The sequence below is a fragment of the Primulina huaijiensis genome, chromosome 11, assembly GCF_012295235.1.
Source record: "Primulina huaijiensis isolate GDHJ02 chromosome 11, ASM1229523v2, whole genome shotgun sequence".
NCBI lineage: Eukaryota > Viridiplantae > Streptophyta > Magnoliopsida > Lamiales > Gesneriaceae > Primulina > Primulina huaijiensis.
Genome location: NC_133316.1, coordinates 4,931,847 through 4,956,799, shown reverse-complemented (window position 1 = coordinate 4,956,799; position 24,953 = coordinate 4,931,847). Strand labels below are relative to the sequence as shown.

Genomic DNA, 24,953 nt, shown 5'->3' with positions numbered 1-24,953 from the left:
TCAGCATTCACTACCTCTTGCATCTTTGGATTGAGTCGTCTCTGTGGTTGCACAAGGGGTGAATACTTCTCCTCCATCAAGATTTTGTGCATGTAGATTGATGGACTTATTCCCTTGATGTCTGCCACTTTCCAGGCAAATGCCTTTTTGTGCTCTTTGAGAACTTGCAGCAGTTTTCCCTCCATAGCATCTGTCAAAGCAGCAAAAATAATGATAGGTAAAGTGTTATCCTCATCTAGGTACGTACTTTAGGTGTGGAAGCAGCGGCTTGAGCTCAAGTGTTGGTGGTTCCTCAATGCTTGACTTCGGAGGAGTCAAGTCTCTTCGGTCTCCCAAATCCTCCAATCTCATCCTTATTGGCTTCCTCAATGGATGGTTGGCATTGAAGTATGCCACTATTTCTGCTCTTTCTTCGTCCAAGTCATCCTCCTTCAATTCAGTAGTGAGAGTATCTTCCAATGGGTCCTTCATAGCATCCTGCTCAAAATTACATACAAGTGAATCCACAGCATCAATTCTAAAACAGTCATCAGTGCGCAGTATGTGCTTAAGAGCATTAAAGACATCAAAAGTAATTTCTTCTTCTTTCACTCTCAATCTCAACTTCCATTCTTGAACATCAATCAGGGCCTTGTCAGTTGCAAGGAACGGTCTCCCAAAAATCAAGGGCATCTCCATGCTTCCTCCACGTCGAGTACTACAAAATCTGCTCGAAATATGAACTTGTCCACTTTCACCAACACATCCTCTATGACTCCTCGAGGATATTTGATGGATCTGTCTTCTAGTTGTAAGGACATCCTTGTGGGCTTAGGCCCTCCCAGTCCAAGTTTCCTGAATACAGATAAAGGCATAAGGTTAATACTTGCACCAAGGTCACATAAAGATTTATGAAAAACATCACCAATCATGCAAGGAATAGAAAAACTCCCTGGGTCTTTTAGTTTTGGTGGGATCTTGTTTTGTACCAATGCAGAGCAATTCTCAGTCAAGTTTATCGTCATGTGATCCTCCAACTTCCTCTTATTAGCTAAGATGTCTTTCAGAAATTTAGCATAGCTCGGCATTTGCATCAAAGCATCAGCAAAGAGAATATTAATGTGCAATTTCTTGAATACTTCTAAGAACTTACCGAATTGCGCATCCAATTTCGCTTTTTTCAATGCTGCAGGGAAAAGTGGAAGGATAACAATTTTAGATTGTGCAGTGAGTGCGGGTGTAGAGTTAGAAGACTTACATGTGGACGTGTCAGCCTTTTTCCCTCCTTGATCCTTTTTTTCTTTCTCCTCTTGTTCATGCACTTTTCCACTCCTCAATGCTATGGCTTTCACTTGCTCTTTCGGGTTAGTCTCCGTGTTGCTTGGCAAGGTGCCCAGATCTCTGCTAGTGATCATTTTAGCCAACTAACCTATCTGATTCTCCAAACCCTTTATCGATGCATCCTAGTTCTGTAGTCTAGTCTCGGTGGATGAGATGAACTTAGACATCATTTGCTCCAAACTAGACTTCTCCTCTCTAGGCTTAGTTCGATACATCGGTTGCTTACCATACCGCTGTCCTCCTTGGGGTCGATTATGACTGCTTTTCCCACCCCATGAGAAGTTGGGGTGTTGCCTCCATCTAGGATTATATGTGTTCGAATATGGATCATTCCTAGGACTGTTTTGAATCCCCATTTGATTTACTAGTGCCTCCTCATGCACATAGAAAGGACCATTGTCTTGACAATCCTTAACATAGTGTTCTCCTCCACATTTTTCACAGAATATCTCTTGCAGGCACATCGTTGTCCCGTTTACATTCAAGCTGTCTATTTTCCTATTAAGTGCTTCTAATTGTGCAGTGACAGCAGAAAAGTCGGTTACCTGGTGAACTCCTGTACGCCTCCTCTGATTGTTCCTCTCAGATTGAGGGTGATAACTGCTAGCAATCATCTCCTCCAGTAACTCATAACCTTCTTCGGTCGTTTTCCTCAGCAGATTCCCACAGGTCGCATCATCTATCATGGTACGGTCAGACGAAATTAAACCAGAGTAAAAAGTTTGGACAACTAACCCAATAGACAACTCATGATGTGGGCATCTCCGCAATAAGTCTTTGTAGCGCTCCCAAGCCTCGTAGAGTAACTCCTGCTCAAATTGAGAGAAGGTATTATGTCCGCTCGTAGCTTCATGGTTTTTGATGGAGAAAAGTATTTCAAGAGGAATGCCTTGGCCATATCTTCCCAAGTTGTGATTGAACCTATAGTCAAACAATTCAACCAAGATTCAGCTTTGTCACGCAAAGAGAACGAAAATAAACGTAGTCTAATAGCATCATCAGAAACTCCATTAAATTTAAAAGTGTCGCAAATTTCTAAGAAGTCGGCGATGTGAGTGTTTGGATCATCCAGCGCATTTCCGGCAAGTTGGACAGTGTTCTGGATCATCTGAATTATGGCTGGTTTGATCTCAAACTGGTTCGCCCTGACGCTTGGTCACACTATGCTTGGGCGTGCTCCATCAAGCGAAGGTTGTGCGTACTCCAACATGGGTATGCGCCTTGGTTCTTCGACTCTCAGATCTTCATGATGCTCTTCATCACGTTCGTTTCTGTTCATCATTTCTCTCAGCCTTTGTTGTTGTCTTCGTCTGTGTAGGGTTCTTTCAATCTCGGGATCGAATATCTCTAGTCCAGACTCTAGAGATCTTGGCATGCACCGAAAAAAATACCTGCAAAATAAATCGAAGGTGTCAAACAAAACAAAATAAAGAATGCTAAAGTAAATAACTAAGAATAAAATTGTGTATTAACAACCCCCGGAAACGGCGCCAAAAACTTGATCGAGCAAAACTTGCACTGTAAAATCCTTGGTAAAAATTAATAATGTTCAAGCTCGAAATAATCGCAAGTGCACGATGTCAAGTAATAATATAATGTACGAGAGTACGAGTGTCGTTCCACTAGAGACTGTATTTCGCAATTATTATTTCTAGTTATTAAATCTTTAACAACAATAATTTGGATGGTTGTTTACTACTACTATGATTAAATAAAAACTCAATGAAATAGTTCAAGAATTAAATGAGCTAGAATGGTTAATTAAAGTTCAATGATAAATGAATTTGTTAGGAATCTCGGTTCACCTACGGCTCGTCATTTACTTAATTCGTTCGACAGTAATCTACGTTTCCGACATGATTTCCTATCCAATTGAACACACATTCTCGAGCTATGCCAAACTAATTCTACTCAGTGAAGTAATTAAATCTCTTTAGTTATTTATCAAAGGTGAATTTCATGTCGTTATATGAAATCCCTTAGCTTTCGTCCTACTGGACTATGACTATCAACATGTATCCAATTTCATATTTCTACGTAAATTATAGATCCACATATTATGTTACTCGTTCTTATCACGTGCTATTCTCTCGAACTCACTCGCAATATTAAATCGTTATTAAAGTTAGTTACGATTCAACAACGCAATGAAAATAATATCACAATCAAGAATAAATCAAAAGTCGATATGTGAATTAACTAAACTTGGTTTCGAGATAGGATCCCCTTAAATCCCAAAAAATAATGAAAATTAGCTACTCGAAGTCATGATTAAAATAAGAAAAACAATATTTGAATAAGAAAAAAATAAACTCGAAATACTAGATGTGACGAAAATGCGAAGAATGTTGCCCGAAAATCTTGAAATCTTTAACTCAAAAGCTTTCTCCAAGCTTTTTTTTTCTTCCAAACCTTGGTGGCTGCTGAATAATCAAAGAAAAACATCCCTATGGTTACTTGTTACAGCCACACTTGGCAACTTCTTTCAGAAGGCAAGAAATCATATTCAATATCTTTTCCAAAATTGAGTACCGCTCAGGCGGTAAGATTCTACTGCCCGAGCGCCAACCCATTTGTAATTCTCCTTGTAAAATGTGGCACTTGCATTTGAGCGGTAAGATCTTACCACCCGAGCGCCGAGCCTTCTGCCCGAAAATCCATCTTCGCGCCCGAGCGGTAAGATTCTACCGCTCGGGCGCCAGCCTTTCTGCCAATTTCTTGTAGCTTGCACATTTTTGTTCCGATTTCAGTTTTTCGTCCATTTTACCTGCAAATCCATCACGTACAAGTCAGACACGCACATATGAATATGTTAATTTTAAAACGAACAAAATGTAAATGAAATGCACGCATGCACAATGCAAACACACACAAAACTAATGACATAAAACACGTAAAAACAACACATATCTGTACCTGACTTGAGCGTCAAAGGATCTTTGTCGGGACACCCTCCCGGCCCTTTCTAACGGTCTCTTTTATGATTTCAGGCCCACAGTAGGTCTGAGGTCTGAATTCGGGCTAGTTTCATATACTGGAATCGAACTAAATCTTTCTAATGAGTATCGCTTGGTGCCGTCTGTGGGAAACACTTGAGCCAGGACGTAAAGATGGTAGGCAGGAGATGGAGCAGAAGAACTAACTCAGTGTCATCACGTCTCTCATCCCAATGAGAATGTGAGGAATTTGACCTTGGAACAGTTAGGCCAATTCATTACCAAAATAGTAGAGGAGGCCATGAATAAGAATCAAGAATCTATGTTTGTCGAAGATCATGATCTTCGCCAAGAGCGAGAGGAAAATGCCGAGGGCCATCAAAGTAGGGTCGAAGGCATGCAGCCTTTCTCGAATGGGGAGAATCTCGAGATAGAAGAGATGTGGAAGGAGATAAGAATATTGTGACAATATGTCGGAAACAGAGCTCCAACACCAAAAAGAGAGAGTTCTTTTTCCCCGGCCATTTTAGAAGAAGAGTTTCCCCCGAGTTTTTCGACAATCAAACGTAGGAGAGTACGACAGGCGTACTGACCTTGAAGAACACTTCAGAAGATTTGAGAATGCCGCGTTGTTGCATCAGTACTCAGATGGAGTTAGGTGCAAGGTTTTTTTGGGTACGTTGGTGAGATCAGCTCAACAATGGTTTAATACGCTGCAACCCAACTCCATGCGGTTTTTTGAGGATTTTTCTATGGCTTTCTTACACAGATTTTCTATCTAAGTTTGTTCGTGATGAAGCAGTGAGAAAGTGATGAAGCAGCGAGATAGTGAAACTTTGCGAGAGTTTATTCAGCGTTTCAACAATGCAGCGCTGGAAATACCGACTGCTACCCTTCACATTATGATAAGTGTCTTTACCCAAGGACTAAGAGGAGGAAAATTCTTCAAGTCACTAGTCAAAAAACCTCAGTTGAGCTATGATGATCTTTTAGCTCAGACAGAAAGATATATGAATATGGAAGATGCTCAACAACAGAAGAAGATAGAGCAGCAACCTGGAGGAATGAGGGTTGAAGGGATGGAAAGAGGAGGTAGGAAGAGAGGTGTAGGCGAGGGAGAAGAGGATAAGAGTAGAGGTAAAAGGAAATTCTCATCCTATATTCCTTTAAATAAGAATCGAGATAAAGTGATGGAGATGAGAGAAACAGAAAGGAGGTGGGAAAAATCGCAGAGGGTTGAAAATGATGCTAGATTGCCTTCACTTGATAGGCGAGAGAGAGCCTCATCCGGGAATTGCTCGAGGTTTCACCCGTCCCCTAGACGAGGCCACGGCCTTCAATGAATAAACCACAGGGTAGGAGAGCCGAGAGAAGAGTGACGGGGTCAAGATGCCCCTCGAGAGCCTACCGATCTAAGGGGGAGAATGAATGAGGACAATCCTCCTACGAGAGAAATGATTCACATGATCTCAAGAGATGCTACTAATGGAGACTCCGGACGAGCTCGGAAAGCACACGGAAGAAGGTTGGAGAGCTTTGAGATGTCTAGGGATGCGAACTTACCACAAGATCTCATCATCAGCTTTGGGTCGGAAGACCTTCGAGGCGTTGTGGCTCCACATAATGATGCCTTGGTGGTGAAGACCACCATTGATAATTACGATGTGACAAAAATCTTTATCGATAATGAAAGCTCGGTGAATATTTTGTTTAAAAGAACGTTGGATCAAATAAAAGTGAAAGGATTTGAGTTTGAGCTGGTCTCTACTTCTCTGTATGGGTTCACGGGGCATGCCATTCGCCCGTTGGGTCAAATTGTTCTTCTCTTATCTATGGGGAATGATCCTCGGCGTATAACAAAGATGATAACATTCACCGTAGTAGATATTCCATCATCACATAATGGACTTTTGGGACGGCCAGCTATCAGATGCTTAAGTTTTCTATAAGAAAAAATTTGAAGTTTTGTGCGGAGACCAAAAAATAGCGGGTCGATTTTATGAAGGGGTAGTAAAGGAAGAGGGAAAAAGTGCGTGTACAGAAGTCAACATGATTAGGAAAGAAAGAAGCGGGTTACCAATAATGAAGAAAGAGGTTCAGGAGATAAAAGGCGAAGAACCTGAAATTATAGAGTTGGGGTCCGAGAAAAAGATATTCAAGATAGCACTTGACTTTGATTCAGAAAGTTAAGAAAGAACTCATTACTTGTCTACAGGCCAATCTCGACATATTCGCTTGGTCAGCCAAAGAACTCAAAGGCTCAACCCCAAACGTCGTAGAGCATTGGCTAAACATCTTTCCGAACGCTTGTGAAACAAAAGAAGAGGCACTTTGGGCTCGAAAAAGACAAAATAATAAAAAAAGAATTGGGAGTGATGGAAGTGGGGTGGGGGTGGTATTAATCTCACTGGCTGAGGAGGAAGTGAAGTTAACGATAAGGTTGGACTTTTGAGCATCCAACGAGGACGAGTATGAAGCTGTGTTGGCAGGGCTCCGGGAAGCCCGAAGCATGGGAGCTGCCCGGGTGCTTGTATTTTCTGACTCACAACTAGTGGCGCAACAGATGAAGTGAGTTTATGATGTGAAAACTGAGAAACTTATCGAATAAGCTCGGGAGGTGGACATGGTTAGAGAGAATCGAGAAGATCCTTAGGAAGGAGAACGAGAAGGTAGACACTATAGCCAAAATGGCAGGTGCAATGGGAGGTTGGAAGACTAGGGATGTTGTATTTCAAGTGAAAACTCACCCTTCACATGAGTTCGCCTGTAGTTGAATAAGGAGAGGAGGATTGAAGAACTGTCATAACTAGTTATTTGAAGGAGGAAAAGCTTCCTTATAACCCTAGGGAAGCTTGTAAATTGAAGATAAAGTGTTAGCATTATGCGTTTGTCGAAGAAGTGCTATATCGAAAATCTTTTACAGGCCGCTCCTTCGATGTCTAAATTATAAAGATGCTGATTATGTACTCCGAGAAGTGCACGTGGGATGTTGTGGAAATCATGTGGGAGCCCATGTTTTAGCAAGAAATGTGTTGTTAACAGGTTATTGTTGGCCCTCGGTTCTACATGATGCCCAGGAGTTAGTGGCATCTTGTGATAATTGCCAGCAGCATTCTCAATTACATCACCAGCCAGTTGCATTGATGAGGACTATCGTAGTCGCTTGCTCTTTTGAACAATGAGGAATTGATATTGTTGGACCTTTTCCTGGAGCTGCCGCTCAGAAGAAATTTTTGTTGGTGACAGTTGACTATTTTTCAAAATTGGTGGAAGCAGAGCCTTTGGCTATGATTACTGAAAGTGATGTCTTGAAGTTATTATGGAAAAATATAGTGTGCTGATAAAGGGTGCATAGAAGGCTGATATCCAATAATGGGAGATAATTCCAAGGAGCTAATATCCAAACCTGGAATAAAGAGATGAAAATTCAACAAGTCTTTACTTCCGTTGCTTACTCGCAAAGTAATGGACAAGTGGAAGTAATTAATATGACGATAATGCAAGGTCTAAAGGTTCGACTTAGCAACGCCTAGGGAAATCGGGTGGATGAATTATCAAGTGTCTTGCGGGCATACCAAACCATTCCGAGAGAAGGAACAAAAGAAACTCCTTTCAGTTTAGTCTATGGCAATGAGGCGGTGTTCCCAGCTGAAATTGGAGTGAAATCAGCGAGGATGGTGTTATATGATGAAGATAATGAGATGAGGCGGGCCACTGACCTTTAGCTGTTGAAAGAAAAAAGAGAGGTTTCAAGCATTCGCATGGAAGCTTATAAAAATTGTGTAGCTCAGTCTTATAATCGTAGAGTCATTCAAAAAAGCTTCCAAGTGGAGGACTTGGTCCTGAAGAAGGTACAAGAGGAGTGAAGAGGAAAGTTGGACCCGAAGTGGGAGTTTTCTTTTAAAGTGATCGAGAAGCTCAATTCTGATACCTATTATCTGGATAACGCGCAGGGTAAGGTCTAAAGAGGCATTGGAATGCTTACCCCCTTCGAAAATATTACTCTTGACTTTATCGTTAATGGATTTCGTTTTAGAATTTGTCCTATGTAATCGATTGAAATTTAATAAAACCAAGTTCTTATATTAAGTTCATGGATGTTGTTGTATTATGAGAAAGATAGAAGCCAAATCATACCTATTAAGTCTGAGCCTAGTAGAGGAGAAGAGGTGGGAGATTGAAAATTAAATTTTATCTACTTAGGCTGAACCTAGTAGAGGGGAAAGTTGGAGATATTGAAAATAAAATTTTAACTACTTAGACTGAACCTAGTAGAGGAGAAGAGGTGGAGAGATTGAAAATTAAATTTTACCTACTAAGACTAAACCTAGTAGAGGAGAGCTGTTAAAAATTAATATAGTGAATCAATGAATGAGGTTCTCAAACCTGATATTTATAGGAGAGAACATGAGGTTCATCATGAGCTACCTTACCTTGGCTAGAGATGGGCTCTTGGTTAGAAATGGGCTCGGGATCCAAAGTCTACGGAAAAATTCGAGTTGGGCCTGACCACTTGATGGGCCCATTCATGGGGTATCACAAGTCTCCTCTTCCCAAATCGAACTGAATCGCAGGTTCAAAGTTCTATTAATTGCACTGACCTTGGCTTACAAAATGTGAGTCGTACATTCTTCCCCCGCTATCAATAAGTCTCCAAAATTTTGGAAAAAGATGAATAAAACAATAAGTTAAATCACTTTCCTATATCCCTTGACGGACCATCAACCAATCACCCTTCATTTTTAGAACGGTCAGATCTACTTTGGACTCCTATATAAATAGTTAACTCCTTCCTTCGTTCTCTTCTCCCCACATAATATATTCTTTTCCCCTTGTCCACTAACTTTGCCCCTCCGCCTCCACTTCGTGCCTCCGCGTGGATCATCCCTCGCCCGCAGCCTCGCTCTCACTGTGCTTCACCCATCGCTCGCTCCTCGCCCCTCAGCGCTCTTTATTGAGTAGGTTTGTGGGGCAAGAAGATCATGCATAGAATTAGGGTGAATAGATATCGTGGTGATAGTGGGCGAGGAAAGGTGATGGACGGAGGCTCTGGTATGATTAGGTGCGCGAGTTGTGGAGATGTCATGCGAGCATGACGAGCGCAAGAGTCAGGCGAGCAGATGGTCGAGAGAGGGTGGGTGAGGTAAATGTAGACGAATAAAGTAGAAATGGAAAGAGAAAGTGATTTTCCTTTCCTTCTTTGGTATTATGCGAGAGGGGTTCTCATCAAATTCTAATCAATCGAGTATATAAGAATGCTAGGGAGGTTTTAGAATGTGGCTTGTTGTAACAGTATACCAACGGGATCAAGTGCAGTATGATACTCAGTAAAAATATAAGGTTCGATTTTGGTAAAAGAGACTAGCCTGAATACAGATATCTGACCTACTATAGGCCTGAAATCACAAAGAAAACCGTTAGAAAAGGGCCGAAAGGGTGTCCCAGCGTGGTCCCCCCGACGCTCAAGTCAGGTACTGAGGATAAATGAGAAAGCAGCTAAAGAGGCTACTAAAAATTAATTTAGTGAACCAATGAATGAGGTTTTCAAACAAGATATTTATAGGAGAGAACATGTGGTCTATCATGGGCTACCTTACTTCGGCTAGAAATAGGCCTTTGGTTAGAAATGAGCCCAGGTCCAAAGTCTATGGAAAAATTTGAGTTGGGCCTGACCACTGATGAGCCCATTATGGGGTATCACCAAAGCGATACTCACTATAAAGATAGGGTTCGATTCTGGTAGATGAGACTAGCTCGAATTCAGACATCGGACCTACTTTGGGCTTGAAATCACAAAGGAGACCATCACAAAAAGGCTTGGAAGGTGTACCAGCATAGCCCCTCCGACACTCAAGTCAGGTACTTAGAACAAAAATGAGAGAGCAGCTAAAGATGCTGTTGAAAGTCAATATATTGAATGAATAAATTAGACTTTCAAACCTGGTATTTATAAGAGAGCACATGAGATCCACCATGGGCCACCTTCCTTGATTAGAGATGTGCTGGGGTCCAAAGTTTGGTTTGGGCTTGACCACTTGATGGGCCAATTCATGGGATATGGCCAATCTTCTCCTCTCAAGTCGTACTGAATCGCATGTTCAAAATTCGATTACTTGCGCTGACCTTGTCTTACAAGATCTGAGTTGTGTATTCATCCCTTGCTATTCATTAGTCTCCGAAAATTTTGGAACAAGATGAAGAAATGTTATAAGTTGAATCACCTACCCATATTCATAGACACGCCATCCACCCCATCATCATTCGTTTTTTGAACGATCAGATCTGCTTAGGGCTTCCCTATAAATAGTTATCCTCTCCCCACTTTATTTTCCTCTTCCCACACAATATTCTCTCCTCCCTTCACTCACTAGCTCTCTCTTTCCGTTTCCCTTCGCCTCTCCCCTTAATTCGCTCGCCCTCGCCCTCGCCCTCGCCCTCCTACGCCACGCACACGCCCTTCACCTCTCGCCCTAGTTCGCTCGCCCTCGCCCTCGCCCTCGCCCACGTCTAGCGCCGTCGCCTCGCCCTTGCCTCACCCACACCTGCACACTCTCGCCTTAGTCTTGCCATAGCTTCACCTTCGCCCTCGCCTTCGCCTTCGCCATAGCACACAGCCTCGCCCGCTCGCCCTCGCCATAACCATAGCCCACCATTTGTTCGATATATCGCCTTATCTAACCACTACCTCGCCTCGCCTCTCCGACGCTCACCACACCTCCTTCTCCGCACTTCGCACGCAGTCTCGCCCCGCCTCGCCTCGTCTTCGCCAACCCTCGTTCGTTGCTGGTCGACAGGCTGCCAACGTCGACGATATTAGTTGCTCTCTTCCCGGGCCAACATTATGTCCAACTTCAATGGTTCATTTGCTCGTTCCCCTAGTCTTTTACCTCCAGTATTTTCCTACGCGTCTTTCGGATAAGTTTTCCTCCCCTACTTGTTTAATCACCCTTAAAATCCATGTCTTCCTCTGATTCTGAGTCAATTCCTCGCATGCTTCCGAGAGGTTTAGTGAGTCTGATGAGACTAGGACTTTCTTTGAAGATCTTGAACTTGCCCCGACTCCCAAGAGAAGGAGATCATAATCCATAGTCGTCCTAGTAAGGAAATCCGTCATGTGAATCAACAGATAGACATAGCTAATGCTGATACACTATGGTATGGCTACCTATCATCCCACATCTCTCCTACTAGTGCGTCAGACCTTAGGGCTTCATGACACATTCTTTCTTCACACAAAATCATAATTCGACCTCCAAAGACCGGCCCTATCTAGCTTCCAAGGGTTGTTATACATTTTTCCAACATCAGTTAAAAGCAGGTCTCCGCTTTCCTCTATCTGAATTCCTCCAAGTGCTGAGCAGTTACTACAAGGTTCACCTAAGTCAACTCACTCCAAATGCCTTTCGTTCAATATGTAGCTTCGTGGTATTACTACACGCTCTAGGCCTTCCTTTATATTGCATCACTTTCTCCTATTTTTGGGTCTTGGCCAAATCGAAAAAAGAGCCTTTTTACGTAACCTTTCGATCCAGCCGCAAATTTTTTGATGGAGCTCCTAGTCATGTAAAAGATCGAAAAAATATTTTTTTTTATCCAATCTCCCAAAGAGTGGACTTACACAACAGAATGGTACCCCACTTTCACCAAGCCTACCCTTTCTAAGGGTTTCAAGAAGGATAAAATATACATGCACATAGTGAGTGTACTAAGAGATTGATGCTTCAGTATTCCCAAACTTTTATCTAAAGATCTCTCGTGCTATGTTAAACTGAAAGGGGAAGCTGATATATATTCCCTTCTTCTTGCACTAACTTTTTTCATTTTTACTTATTCTACTCTTTGATAACATTCTCATCTGGTTCATTGTTTTTATTCGTAGGCACTAGAGTCATAAATGCTATATTTCTCCATGAGCTCGAGAAAAAAGAGAATGAGAAGATAAGAGGAAAATTAACTATATATTGAACAAGTTAATTTTTAAAGTGAGAAACATACTTCGGTGAGACTGCTGCATGCCCGGCAAGCAAGATCAGACCACCCAAATGAATTCAGAAATGTTGCATCTGTGTAATATCCAAGCTTGGTGATCGGTACGGTTTAAGATTTAATATGTTTATTGACTCCTTAGTTAAGTTTAAGTATAGTTTTGATGTTAAGAGTTAAGATTTATGATTTATAGTATTGTGGTTATAGATGATGTGTGGTGATACTGTAGTGTCGTTGCGATTAAATTCATGATAATTTGTATATTGAGCCAATTGGTATGAGGCCAATTGGAGTGGTTAGAGAAGACATAGAGGTGTAATTTTCATGTTTTGAGTTTTGTTCAAATCGTTGTGGAAGACAAGCCAAAAGCGTCCCGAAGTTTGTCGTTAGTGTCGTCGTTCCTCCAGTGACACATGTTGGGAGATTGAGCATAACTCTTTACCCAGACCTTCAAATGACATGAGGCCAATTGAAGATGCAAGCCAAGACATAGAGCTACAACTTTCATGTTCACCACTTTTTCAAATTATGACGGGAAGAGGCGTTTCGGAGGCGATCTTTGAGGCGGCTGTGCGCAGAGCGGCGCCCGAGCGGTAAGAAATGACCGCCCGAGTGCCACTGATTCTGTAAGTTTGGTCTTGGACAGTATGGTCCGCGCACGAGCGGTAATTTATGACCGCTCGAGCGCCCAGCACAGTACAAAAAACGTGTTTTGGGTATTTGAAGGCTTAAAATTGGTTGAGACACAAATTTCCCTCATTTCTCTCCTCTACTTCTCGGTTCTTCACTCAAGGGGTAAGCTAGGGTTCCATTTCTTTCATTTGGTGCCTTTGATTCAAGCTTATTGTTGGGTCTTTGTAGTGAGATCAAGTTTATTTTGGGTTCAAGGAGCTAAGGTAAGCTTTTGGTTTAGCTATTCTTGGATTTTGGTGTTGGGGAGAAATATTGGGTTTGTTTGATTGTGTTGGTTTGATGGATTTTAGAGTATGGTTGTTGGATTATTGAGATGTTGATGATTCAATTCATGGTTTATTGTTGTAGGTTTTGTACCAAGAGATTAGAATCAAGCTTTCCATTTGTTGTAAGTGGAATTCATTCCTTGTGCTCACATGAATTATATATATTGTATTTCAAATGGTTTTAACATGCTATTCCCTTTCATTTGATTCATGTTATGTATTGGTACACTTTGTTGTATATTAGAGGTTTTTATATGTCTCAATTGTATAAAACGGAATGCAAATGAAAAGAGCATTCAAGGTGTTTGTTTTAATGTCCAAGAGAGATTTCAAATGATTTATTGGATTGATAAATAGATAGCCAGAGATTGCATGCAATTAGTTGATCAACGACCATAGGCTTATATCCCGACAGAGTATCGATTTATATCGATGGGATATAGGTACAGAGACAGAGATACTATTTAGATATCAATCCACAAGAGAAAAGAGAAATACCATCGTTATTGTTCATGTTCTACTATATTATTCATGTTTCAAGAGTTAGATGGTATTAATGATTTCAAAGCCACGTTTTACAGAGTATGGTATATGTATATTGCTATGTAAGAGCTCCACTTGCTGAGTTTTATACTCATTTCAGTTATTTCATGTGATGCAGATAAGAGTGACGGGTCAGGACTTTGATTGGAGCCGAGGTCATATGCATAGAAGATGGAAGGAAGAAGGCTATTTTGTTAGCAATTTTGGACATGATCAAAATGATAATTTGTATTTTGTTGCAACGCTTATTTGATCATGTATATACTTTTGATTATATATTGAAATGTATTTTAAATCCTTCTTTCCTTTAAGAAAATTTTAAATTCCGCTGTTATTTTATGAAATCGATCAAGAGGGTGTTACAATCTGCATGGGAAAGAAGCTGAAATAACAGCTTCTGGGCTATGTTGGTAGGATCTCGTCGAACAAGAACTGATTCTGGGATATACAAGGGGTGTATCATTGGCCCAGAATTCATCATCTGATCCTGACACCTCTTGAGAAGAGACCAATGTGATTGAGGTCGCGGAAAGTTTCCGTTTACTTTTCTGTTATACTGATGGACTTGGATCGGTGGGAGTTTTCTTCTTGCCAGAGTGTGGAGAGGACTTGACCTGAGGAGACGATGATGAATCAGGCTTTCTTGGGGGATTCATAGAGGAAACTCGCCTCTGCTATCTTCTTTACGGTGGTAGGCGAGCCAGCAAGTTTCTTTTCAGCAGTGGAACAATTTCCCTTCGTGTTTGTCGTGACGGCTGGAGTAACTTGCTTCTTGGCTGCCGATGTTGAACCCCCAGCTTTCTCATTTTTCTCGAGCTCACGGAGAAATATAGCATTCATTACTCTAGTACCTACTAATAAAAACAATGAACCAGACGAGAACGTTATCAAAGAGCAGAAAAAGTAAAAATGAAACAGGTTAATGTAAGAAGAATAGAATATCTACCAGCTTCCCCTTTGAGTTTAATTTTTGCAGGACTTAATTCAGCATAGCACATGAGATCTTAAGATAAAAGTTTGGGAATACTAAAGAATCGGTCCCCTAATATACTCACTATGCGCATGTATGCTTTATCTTTCTTGAAACCCTTAGGAAGGGTAAACTTGGTGAAAGTGTGTATTGGAACATTTCATATTCGCAATCTTGATTTTGATGGTAACAAAACTTGTTATTTTGTTTCTAATGATTTACTGTAGTGCGCAGGAAGTTGGAACTGATCAAGCTTCAAACTGATTAGTTAAATGAGCCAAACTGAAGCTATCTACACGCAACTGAAAGTGCTAGCTGATTGCCCAAACTGAATCAGCTCAACTTACATATCAAAGAATAGTTCAACTGTTTGTCCAGCTGATAGGTGGTTCAGTAGGAGAACTTCAGAAGCCCGGCCAACTGATGAAGAGCCCAACTGACAAGTTCAACTGAAAGAGTGAAATTAGTTCGACTGACGAGTCAACTGATTTCACCAGTCCAACTAAAGATCGGTTTAGATGACCGGTTAGGAGCTTCAGTTAGGAATCAATCAGTTGCAGGTCAAGATAAGCTTATCTTAGTGGATTCCAGCTACGCACAAGGGTACAAAGCATCTGTACTATTGATAGTACAATAATGGACGTTGCAGCAAAGCATAAAGGCAAAAGGTTTCAGAAGAAGGTCATAAAATTCGAGACACAAATTTCAAAGAACACGTTCAAACTGAAACGAATACAATTTTTGAGTCTCACTGTACGATTAGTTTCCCGCATATAAATAGAAGATCAGTGAAAACCAATAACAAGAACAAGATCAAGTGTATGAAGATACAAAGAGAAAGGGCAAGCACATTGCATATTAGCTTACTAGAAGCAATTTTCCTAGAAGGAACACTTCACCGTGTTATCAGCTTTGATTAGAAGCACAATTCCCTCAGTGTGTGAGAACTCCTTCGGTTAGTGTTCATTGTTCAGATCACACACACACACACACACACCACCACCACCCAAAATACATTCTTGCACAAAGACATTAAACTTGTGTATGTAGTATTTGATACACAGACGTTAAACAAGTGTTGGCTGGGAGATGGTGCCTTAATTCTAGTCTAGGAGTTCAGTTCGGCAGTGGGTAAGTCTTAAGTTGGGTGTGTTTGTACAAAGTATTGTATAAATCAAAGTCTTCTAGTGTATCATATCCGAAGAGATAGAAGGGGTGACGTAGGAGTAATTGAAGTCTCCGAACATCCATAAACATATCATGTGTCTTTTAACTGTTTAACTTTTGTTTTCAACTAATTTGATTAACTATAGCATCCGTCAGTTCAGTTTTCACCATAACTGAACTGATATATGCCACAACTGATTCCCTTATTTTCAGTTATTCAGTTGCACAATATATAAAATATATCAGTTTCTCTTAACGAAGAATTACTTCGAGTGCTTTCCGCTTGATTCTTAATCAAACTCGATTTAATGCATCGGTGTAAACATTCTTAGAACATGAGCTATTGCAGCTCTTGGAGAATATTTTGTTTGAAGAACTTCATGGTGCCCAGCAAATGATATTTCATTTGGTATCAGAGCTAGCTGTTCTAAGAATGACATTTGAAAAACTGACTAAAATTATTTTACTTTAAAATAGTTTTAAATGCTATTTAAAAGTACTTTATATTATTTTCAAAACTATTTAAAATGTTTATCTGACGCTCATTGCGAAGAGTAGAGAGGATTTACTCTGTAACTAACATTGTCGTCACTCCACTCGACTCCGAGCTTTGGGGTTTTAATCAGCCTGCAGGGTTCTGAGCCATCCCTGTCAAGACGTTCAGCTAAACTATTCAAGGGACAAGATTTCAGTTGCAAGTCTACAGTTCAGCTGATCAACAGACGAATCCCAACCATGCTGAGACGTTGGATGATTAAAGAACTTAATCATCGATAGTATACCGCCGCTTGATTGCCTTATTAGATCAGAATAGATGATCAATGCGGTTTAGCATCAGTTGAGTCCAGTTCTGAGTCAGCTTGACCAGTTAGCCAGCAAAGAGATCAAGTTCAAGTCAAATCAGCTGCTCTTCTGGCAAAAAGACTCAAAATCGCTGCAACAATCAAAGCTTTCAAGGCGACTAGTTGCTAGTATTGTGAGAACCTGAGCTTTTACGAGCCAAGTAAGTAATACGAACTTGAAGTTTAACTCAAACTAAGCACTAAAATTTTTATTCCAACTAGATAACTTGAATATTAACTTAGATTTCAGCTAACTTAACTCGAAAAAATAGCTTCAATGCTCGGAGATTACCCCAACGGGAGGCCAAGCTAGAAGTAACTGCATCCATCGAAGTACTGTCACGGGAGGAATAAAACCCCAGCTAAAGGACTCAATTCGTCATCTCAAAGCAGCTCAACCAATCTTGTCCTAACAAGAACAAAAAAGGAGCTACAAGATTAGCCAAGAGTTTGGACAAATTAAATGTGCAAGAAATAACCTTTGAGTTAACCCATGAAGGAGCTGCGGGAGGAGCTAAGAGCTAGGACATAATAATGATGCAAGAAGTGACCCTTTAGAAAATCAAGATGACATTTAAGAGTGCATGAGATTTTGAACCACAATTATGGCTAATCTTGGACTTGAAGAATACATGGGATTTTGAACAACAATTATGGTTAATCTTTGACCCAAAGAAATCGGCCAAGGCTAGGTGAAAGGGCCAAGATTTTTCTATAAATGCCACCTAAAACCACATGCAAGAGCACTTCAAATAATCCTTCAAAAGCCTCCAAAATTTCGGTTTCCCCTCACCCTCACAAGTCTCGGACGAAGTAAAGGAAGAAGGAGGAACGAATTTCGTGTAGTCCAGAGTTGCTTTTCCGTGTCAAAGTGCTGCTCGACCGAAGCCAGTGTTGGTTAGAGTTGCGCCGAAGTGCTGTCGAAATTTCAAGAGAAAGCTTTGTACAAGAAATCTGTAAGTGGGCTTTTGTTATGTACTTCGTTTCTATTTTAAACTTTGATATAAATAACGTGACACGCATGTTGGTGTGTCCCTTTTTCGAAAATGTCAGTGTGTTCTATTTTAAATTTCGATCGATTATGTATTCTCTTCTAAGTTTCGAAATTCTTGGTTCCGCTGTGTCTGGATGAATAACTCTGAAATCTGAATAGCTGAAAAATTCTGTCTGTTACTTCTGAATTCTGTTGCACTGTTACGATTCGAATTTGAAATGGGACAAGAATTGTAGTTCTGTTCTGGCCCCCATTGGTGGGTATAAAACCATGTTCTGTTCAGACCCCCATTGGTGGGTATAAAACCATGTTCTGGCCCCCATTGGTGGGTATAAAACCATGTTCTGGCCTCACACCTTAGAGGACTAACATATTGGGGACAATTTGACCATGGAAATGAGATGAGTAACAGTGTGTTTTGTCTGTTCTGAAATGATTTGAATTGTTTCTATTCTGTTTCGAATCATTTGATAAGTTTCGTCTCCTATTCGTTGTGTCCAGTCAAGAATATTGAGTTTTGAGAGTATGTTATGAAAGTATGTTAGNAGTAACAGTGTGTTTTGTCTGTTCTGAAATGATTTGAATTGTTTCTATTCTGTTTCGAATCATTTGATAAGTTTCGTCTCCTATTCGTTGTGTCCAGTCAAGAATATTGAGTTTTGAGAGTATGTTATGAAAGTATGTTAGAAGAAATTTTTAAAGAATTAGGTTCTATATGTATCTTTGGAATCGATCGACCCCCACTTGCTGAGTGTTTCCCAAAACACTCACCCCTTACAAATTTCAGATAAAAATGAAGAACAAATGAACGAGGAGGAGCAAGAAGCGTTTTGGGGATGGTGATCAGAATTCGAGAAATCAAGAAATTGTGTTCCTTTTTGTTTAGCTTCTGAAAAACTCTGATGTAAAAGTTTATTTCCTTGTCATTGTAAGACAATATATTATTTATGAAAAAGACTGGTTTGATTTGATACGAGGCTTTATTGTTTTCAATGTAATTGTTAAACAATGCCGGATGTCACCGATGCTTCGGACTCAGGGCGTGACATTTTAGTGGTATCAGAGCCGCCAGGTTCATAATTTCGCTGGGATTTTGATAGACAAAATTTGGCGAAGTCAAATTTTGGCAAAAGCCTAGTGCATCTCAATTTGAGTCCAACATTCATCTGTTCTTGAAATCCAACTTTCATCTGATTCTTAAATTTCGAATAGACTTCAGAAATCTATCCCTTCAATCGCTTCGCAATTCTTAGTATCAAAATTTTTCCACGACCACTTTGTTTCTATTATTTGCCTTTCTATCCTTCATACGATTCTGATGCTTTGCCTTCGATTTTATCCTAGGAAATGGCTGCTCCACGTACCCGTGCTCAGGCAAGCCCTTCGCATGCGCCAGCTCACGATTGACAATCAGACTAGAGAAATTGCGACCCTGAAGGCGCGACTGGCTAGAGAAAAGTTGGAGAAACAGGAGATTATCGAGAGTAGACTCATACTGGAGACCGATTTACAACGATTGACTCATCATCTGGACTTGGCGGAGAGCCAGCTTCTGCAAATACCGACCGATTCCGCTCGCATCACGCGCTTAGCTGCACTTAACAGGGATTTATTGGATATAGTGGAGATAGAGCGAGGACGTGCTGCTCAGGCCCGTCAGCGCCAGGAGGAGTACAACGCCAGACAAGATCGGTACATTTCGAAGCTCCATGGCACTATGGCCAGACTTCAAGATTAGAATAATTACCTGCATTTGGTGATAGAGAACATGGAGGAAGATGAGGTAGCACCGATGGAGGTGGCCGGAGATGACAGCGCCAGTGACAGCGATGGCGGAGAGATGTTCGATTAGATTAGCATTATAATATCTGGGTTATAATAAAATTTGTGACTAAGAAAATACTATGTGTACCAAATTATTTTGAAACTTTTTATTATCCTTCTATTGCATATTTAAAAATTTGATGAGTATCTTATGTATAAAATTGTTTTTATTTTAGGAAAACAACATGGATCTTCAACGCATTATAAATGAACTTGAAAATCAACTTCATGAAAAGGAGTCAGAAATTAAAACACTGAAAGAAAAAAATGAGAAACTCGATAGAGATAATTTCCAGTTAGACGGGAATAATGTATGCATGACGGAGGATCTTCGTGAGGCCAGAGAGGAAGAGAAGAAACTACGCGAGGACGTAAGACGTTATGCCGCTTATCATCTAGAGTCGGAACGTCGACACGAAATCACCAAGCATGAGTTAAACAAAGCTCAGGATAGGATCTTTACCCTCAAAATCCGGGACGATAGCCTTCTCAAAACACAACGCCGTCTGGAGGAACAGATCACAGATCAAGAAACCAATGAGAAAGTAAGCCAATCAACAATACAGGAGCTACAAGATCAAGTAAACAACCTTGATCATCACAACACACAACTGCAGAACTACGTTGAGCACCTGCAAAACGAAATGATCAACATGGAAGAACTCATGGAACAACTAGAAGAAAACCCCGTAGAGGAAGAAATTAATGAAGTAGAAGGAGACGGTGAAGTTATAGATGAGTAGGGAAAGAACTCTAGAATAGGCACCACTCGTACCTAGAGCTATTTGATTAAACATTTATTCTGAAAAGATTGATTGTATGAAATTTTTTTACAATTTAATGAAATGATTTATTTGATTAAATATTGTGGCAAACAAATTAATAAAATACATGTTTATAGGATGTGGCAGGCAGACCACCCCGAAACAACTGTAACCCTCGTGGCGCCAATCAAAATGAAAATCCACCACCACATCCGAGAGTAAACCTCAGCCAAGAAGATATGATGGCAATAGCCACTATCGTAACTGCAACGTTGCAAGGATTCGTGAACCCATTAGCTAACGCCATCCAACCACCTCAAGAACCACAACCGCGTGGAATCAAATACCATTATGAATCTCTAAGAGGAATCGAGTTCCAACCTTCGATGGAAACCCAGACCCGGAAGTCAGTCACAACTGGCTCAAGAACATCGAAACACAATTGCATTTACTGGAGATACCTGAAGAACTGAGAGTGGAGGTTGTAACACCGTTTTTGGAAGACTGAGCGAGAAAATGGTGGAAAACTGTGTCGCCATCTTTGACAGAAGTGGAAGAGATCACATGGCAGATTTTTAAAAGAGAGTTTTTGAAACAATACTATCCAGCTGAATTTAGACTACAGAAGTTGGGTGAATTTGAAAGCTTCAAACAGGCTCCAGACATGTCAGTAATGGAGTACACTTCACGATTCAACAATCTGGGAACTTATGTCCCAACGATCATGTCGGATGAAACGTTAAAAATCATCGTTTCAAGAAGGGACTCAACAGTCGAATTCAGTCAGCATTGGCAGTATTCAAGCCAAACAACTTTGCGGATTTGATGGGCGCTGCAATGAGAGTAGAAACTTATATCAAGCTACGCGAGGAAGAAAACAAGAACAAAAGGCCGATGAACAATCAATCTACTCAGAATGGTCCCAAGTTTAAGAAACAAAATTATTCAGGTGGGTCTTTCAAAGGAAGTTCTGGCAGTGCTGGTAACACCGAAGGAAAGTGGTGTGATACATGTCAACGGAAACATGTTGGAGAATGTTATCGGAAGACAGGCGCTTGTTTTAAGTGCGGAAAGGTGGGTCATAGAATTAAAGATTGTCCAGAAAACAATGACAAAGGGACGAGGCCCAGTAAACAGCATGAAAACAAGACTAATGCTCAGGTGTACGCGATAACCCAAGAAGAAGCTGATAATACCAACGAAGTGGTGGCAGATACCATTTTACTCAATAAAATGCCGGCATATGCTTTGTTTGATTGTGGTGCCACACATTCATTGGTGTCTAGAAGATTTGCTAAAAAGCTTAAACTTAAACATGATACTCTTAGTGAACCCTTAAGAGTGGCAACACCGACGAGTAAAGTAATTGAATCACACAAAGTGTATCGAAACTGTAAAATTTGTATCAGCAATCAAACTTTCAAAGCGGAATTGATTCAACTCAATATGGTTGAGTTTGACATCATTATTGGATTGGACTGGTTGGCTAAAAACCATGCCATGGTAGACTGTCAAAGGAAAGATATTAGACTTCAGACTTCGAACAAAGAGAAAGTCATATACCACGGGAAATCCAAAGAACGGAAATCTCTACTATCTGCCTCACAAGCCTGGAAGGCCATAAAAGGAGGTGAAGAGATTTACCTAGCAGTAATCAATGAGGTCAAAGTGGGAGAAATCCTAAAGTTAGACGATATTCCATTTGTTCAAGAATTTCCAGATGTTTTCCCTGAGAAATTACCGGGGAAGATACCCGATAGGGAAGTAGAATTTGAAATCAATTTGGTCCCTGGTGCTGCACCAATCTCAAAGGCACCATACCGAATGGCTCCAGCAGAATTAAAGAGTTAAAAGAGCAACTCCAGGAATTATTAGACAGGAAGCAGATTCGCCCAAGTGTATCCCCGTGGGGAGCTCCAGTGCTATTCGTAAAGAAAAAGGACGGGAGCATGAGGCTATGTATTGATTACCGGGAGTTGAACAAGATAACCATAAAGAATAAATACCCACTCCCGAGAATTGATGATCTTTTCGATCAGCTAAAAGGAGCCAAGGTTTTCTCAAAGCTTGATTTAATATCAGGATATCATCAGTTAAAGTTCAAAGCAGAGGATATCCCTAAAACTGCTTTTAGAACAAGATATGGACATTACGAATTCACAGTAATGCCCTTTGGACTGAAAAATGCTCCTGCAGTATTCATGGATCTGATGAATCGAGTATTCAAACCATACCTCGACAGATTTGTGGTTGTTTTTATAGATGATATCTTGGTATACTCACCAAGTGCAGAAGAACATAGAGAACATCTACGTCTCACTCTGCAAACACTACGTGAGAAAGAACTCTATGCCAAATTCAAGAAGTGTGAATTTTGGTTAAAGAGTGTGGCATTCCTAGGCCATATAATTTCTGAACTTGGAGTGTCAGTAGACCCTAAGAAAGTGGAAGCAATCAAAGATTGGCCACAACCAAAGACGGTGACTGTAGTAAGGAGTTTTCTGGGTTTAGCAGGCTACTGCAGAAAATTTGTGGAAGGATTTTCTTCGATAGCCATTCCACTTACCAAACTTACTCAGAAAAACTTGAAGTTCATTTGGAATGAAGCTTGTGAAAGAAGTTTTGAAACCCTGAAGACGAAACTCGCATCCACACCAGTATTAGTTCTTCTCGAGGATGGTAAGACTTTCACTGTGTACTGTGACGCTTCCAAGGAAGGATTAGGGTGTGTGCTTATGCAAGAGGGTCAGGTAATTGCGTATGCCTCATGACAATTGAAACCGTATGAGCAGAATTACCCTACTCATGACCTTGAGTTAGCTGCAGTTGTGTTCGCACTTAAAATCTGGAGGCACTACCTTTATGGAGTAAAATGTGAGGTGTTTACCGATCACCAGAGCCTCAAGTACATTTTCACCCAGAAAGAATTAAACATGAGGCAAAGAAGGTGGATGGAACTTCTAAAGGATTATGATTTGGTAATCAATTATCATCCAGGAAAGGCAAATAAGGTGGCTGATGCATTGAGTCGAAGAAATTTTGGAAAAGTAAGCTTATCTTCACTATCAGCGCGACCAGGACTACGGGAAACCATCAAATTAAAGCAGAGTCAAGACACCTCCATCCTTAAAATTAGAGAACAAATCTGAGAAGGAAAAATTCCAGAATTTCAAATAGATGATAATGGGATACTCTGGATGAAAGGACGATTGTATGTACCAAATATCGATGGAATTCGAGAGGAGGTATGGCCGAGGCGCATAAATCAAGATTTTCGGTGCATCCAGGGAGTACCAAAATGTATAGAGACTTAAAAAATAATTACTGGTGGAACGGAATGAAGAAAGACGTGGCTGTCTTTGTTTCCAAATGCCTAACCTGTCAACAAGTCAAGGCAGAACATCAAAGACCTGGAGGACTTTTACAACCATTGGAAATACCGAAGTGGAAGTGGGATAACATCTCCATGGATTTCGTTGTAGGACTACCAAGATCCAGGCAGGGTCACGATGGTATCTGGGTAATCGTTGACAGATTGACCAAGTCTGCACAATTCTTACCAGTGCGAATGACTTACAACCTGGATAAGCTCGCTACCTTGTATATGGACAATATGGTGAGACTACATGGAGTCCCGACAAGTATACTGTCTGACAGAGATCCAAGATTTGTATCAAGATTTTGGAAGAGTTTCCAAAAGGCTATGGGGACCAAGATTACTCTCAGCACGGCCTATCATCCCCAGACTGATGGCCAAACCAAAAGGACAATTCAGACCCTCGAGGATATGTTGCGGGCATGTGCACTGGATTTTTCCGAAAATTGGAGTGAACAGTTACCCCTGATCGAATTCGCCTATAACAACAGCTATCACAGTAGCATCGAGATGGCTCCGTACGAGGCTTTGTATGGAAGAAAGTGTAGGTCGCCCTATATTGGGACGAAGTCGAAGAAAAAGCTGTTACCGGACCAGAACTTATTCAAATAACCGTTGACAAAGTAGCCATAATCAAAGAAAGACTCAAGGCAGCCCAAGACAAACAAAAAAGTTGGGCTGATTCGAAGAGAAGACCGTTGGAATTGGAGATTGGCGAAAAGGCTTACGTCAAAGTCTCTCCCATGAAGGGAGTAGTTCGGTTCAGTAAGTCCGGAAAGTTGAACCCAAGATATGTGGGACCGTTCGAGATATTGGAGAAGGTAGGAACCTTAGCCTACCGATTAGCATTACCACCTGATATGTCTAGGATACATAACGTTTTCCACATCTCTCAGCTGAGGAAGTATGTCCCAGATCCGAGTCATATACTCAAAGTTGCACCACTGATGATTGAAGGAAACCTCAACGAAGAACTCAAATACAAAGAAGTCTCTACCCGAATAGTGGACTCGAAAGACCAAGTATTGAGAAACCGGACAATACCTTATGTCAAGGTACAGTGGTCAAATCACACCGAAAGGGAGGCAACTTGGGAACTCGAAGAGAAAATGCGATCTCAGTACCCTCATCTATTCGAAAGATCAAGCTAACGCAAGTGTCGAGGAAGAAACTTTCAATAAAGAGGGAGGGATGTGAGAACCCGGGATTTTACGAGCCAAGTAAGTAATACGAACTTGAAGTTTAACTCAAACTAAGCACTAAAATTTTTAT

General features: G+C 40.8%; 1 protein-coding gene across 1 annotated transcript; it reads right to left on the bottom strand.

Annotated features, from left to right (window-relative positions):
• Window positions 1-2,662, bottom strand: LOC140988301 (uncharacterized). The gene is made up of 3 exons (XM_073457332.1): window positions 732-2,662; window positions 248-477; window positions 1-190 (listed from the first exon to the last, which is right to left on the bottom strand). Exons 1-3 carry the CDS (start codon window positions 1,392-1,394, stop codon window positions 1-3), a joined length of 1,083 nt encoding a protein of 360 aa, XP_073313433.1. The 5' UTR covers window positions 1,395-2,662.
• Between the last annotated feature and the right edge of the window lie 22,291 nt (window positions 2,663-24,953).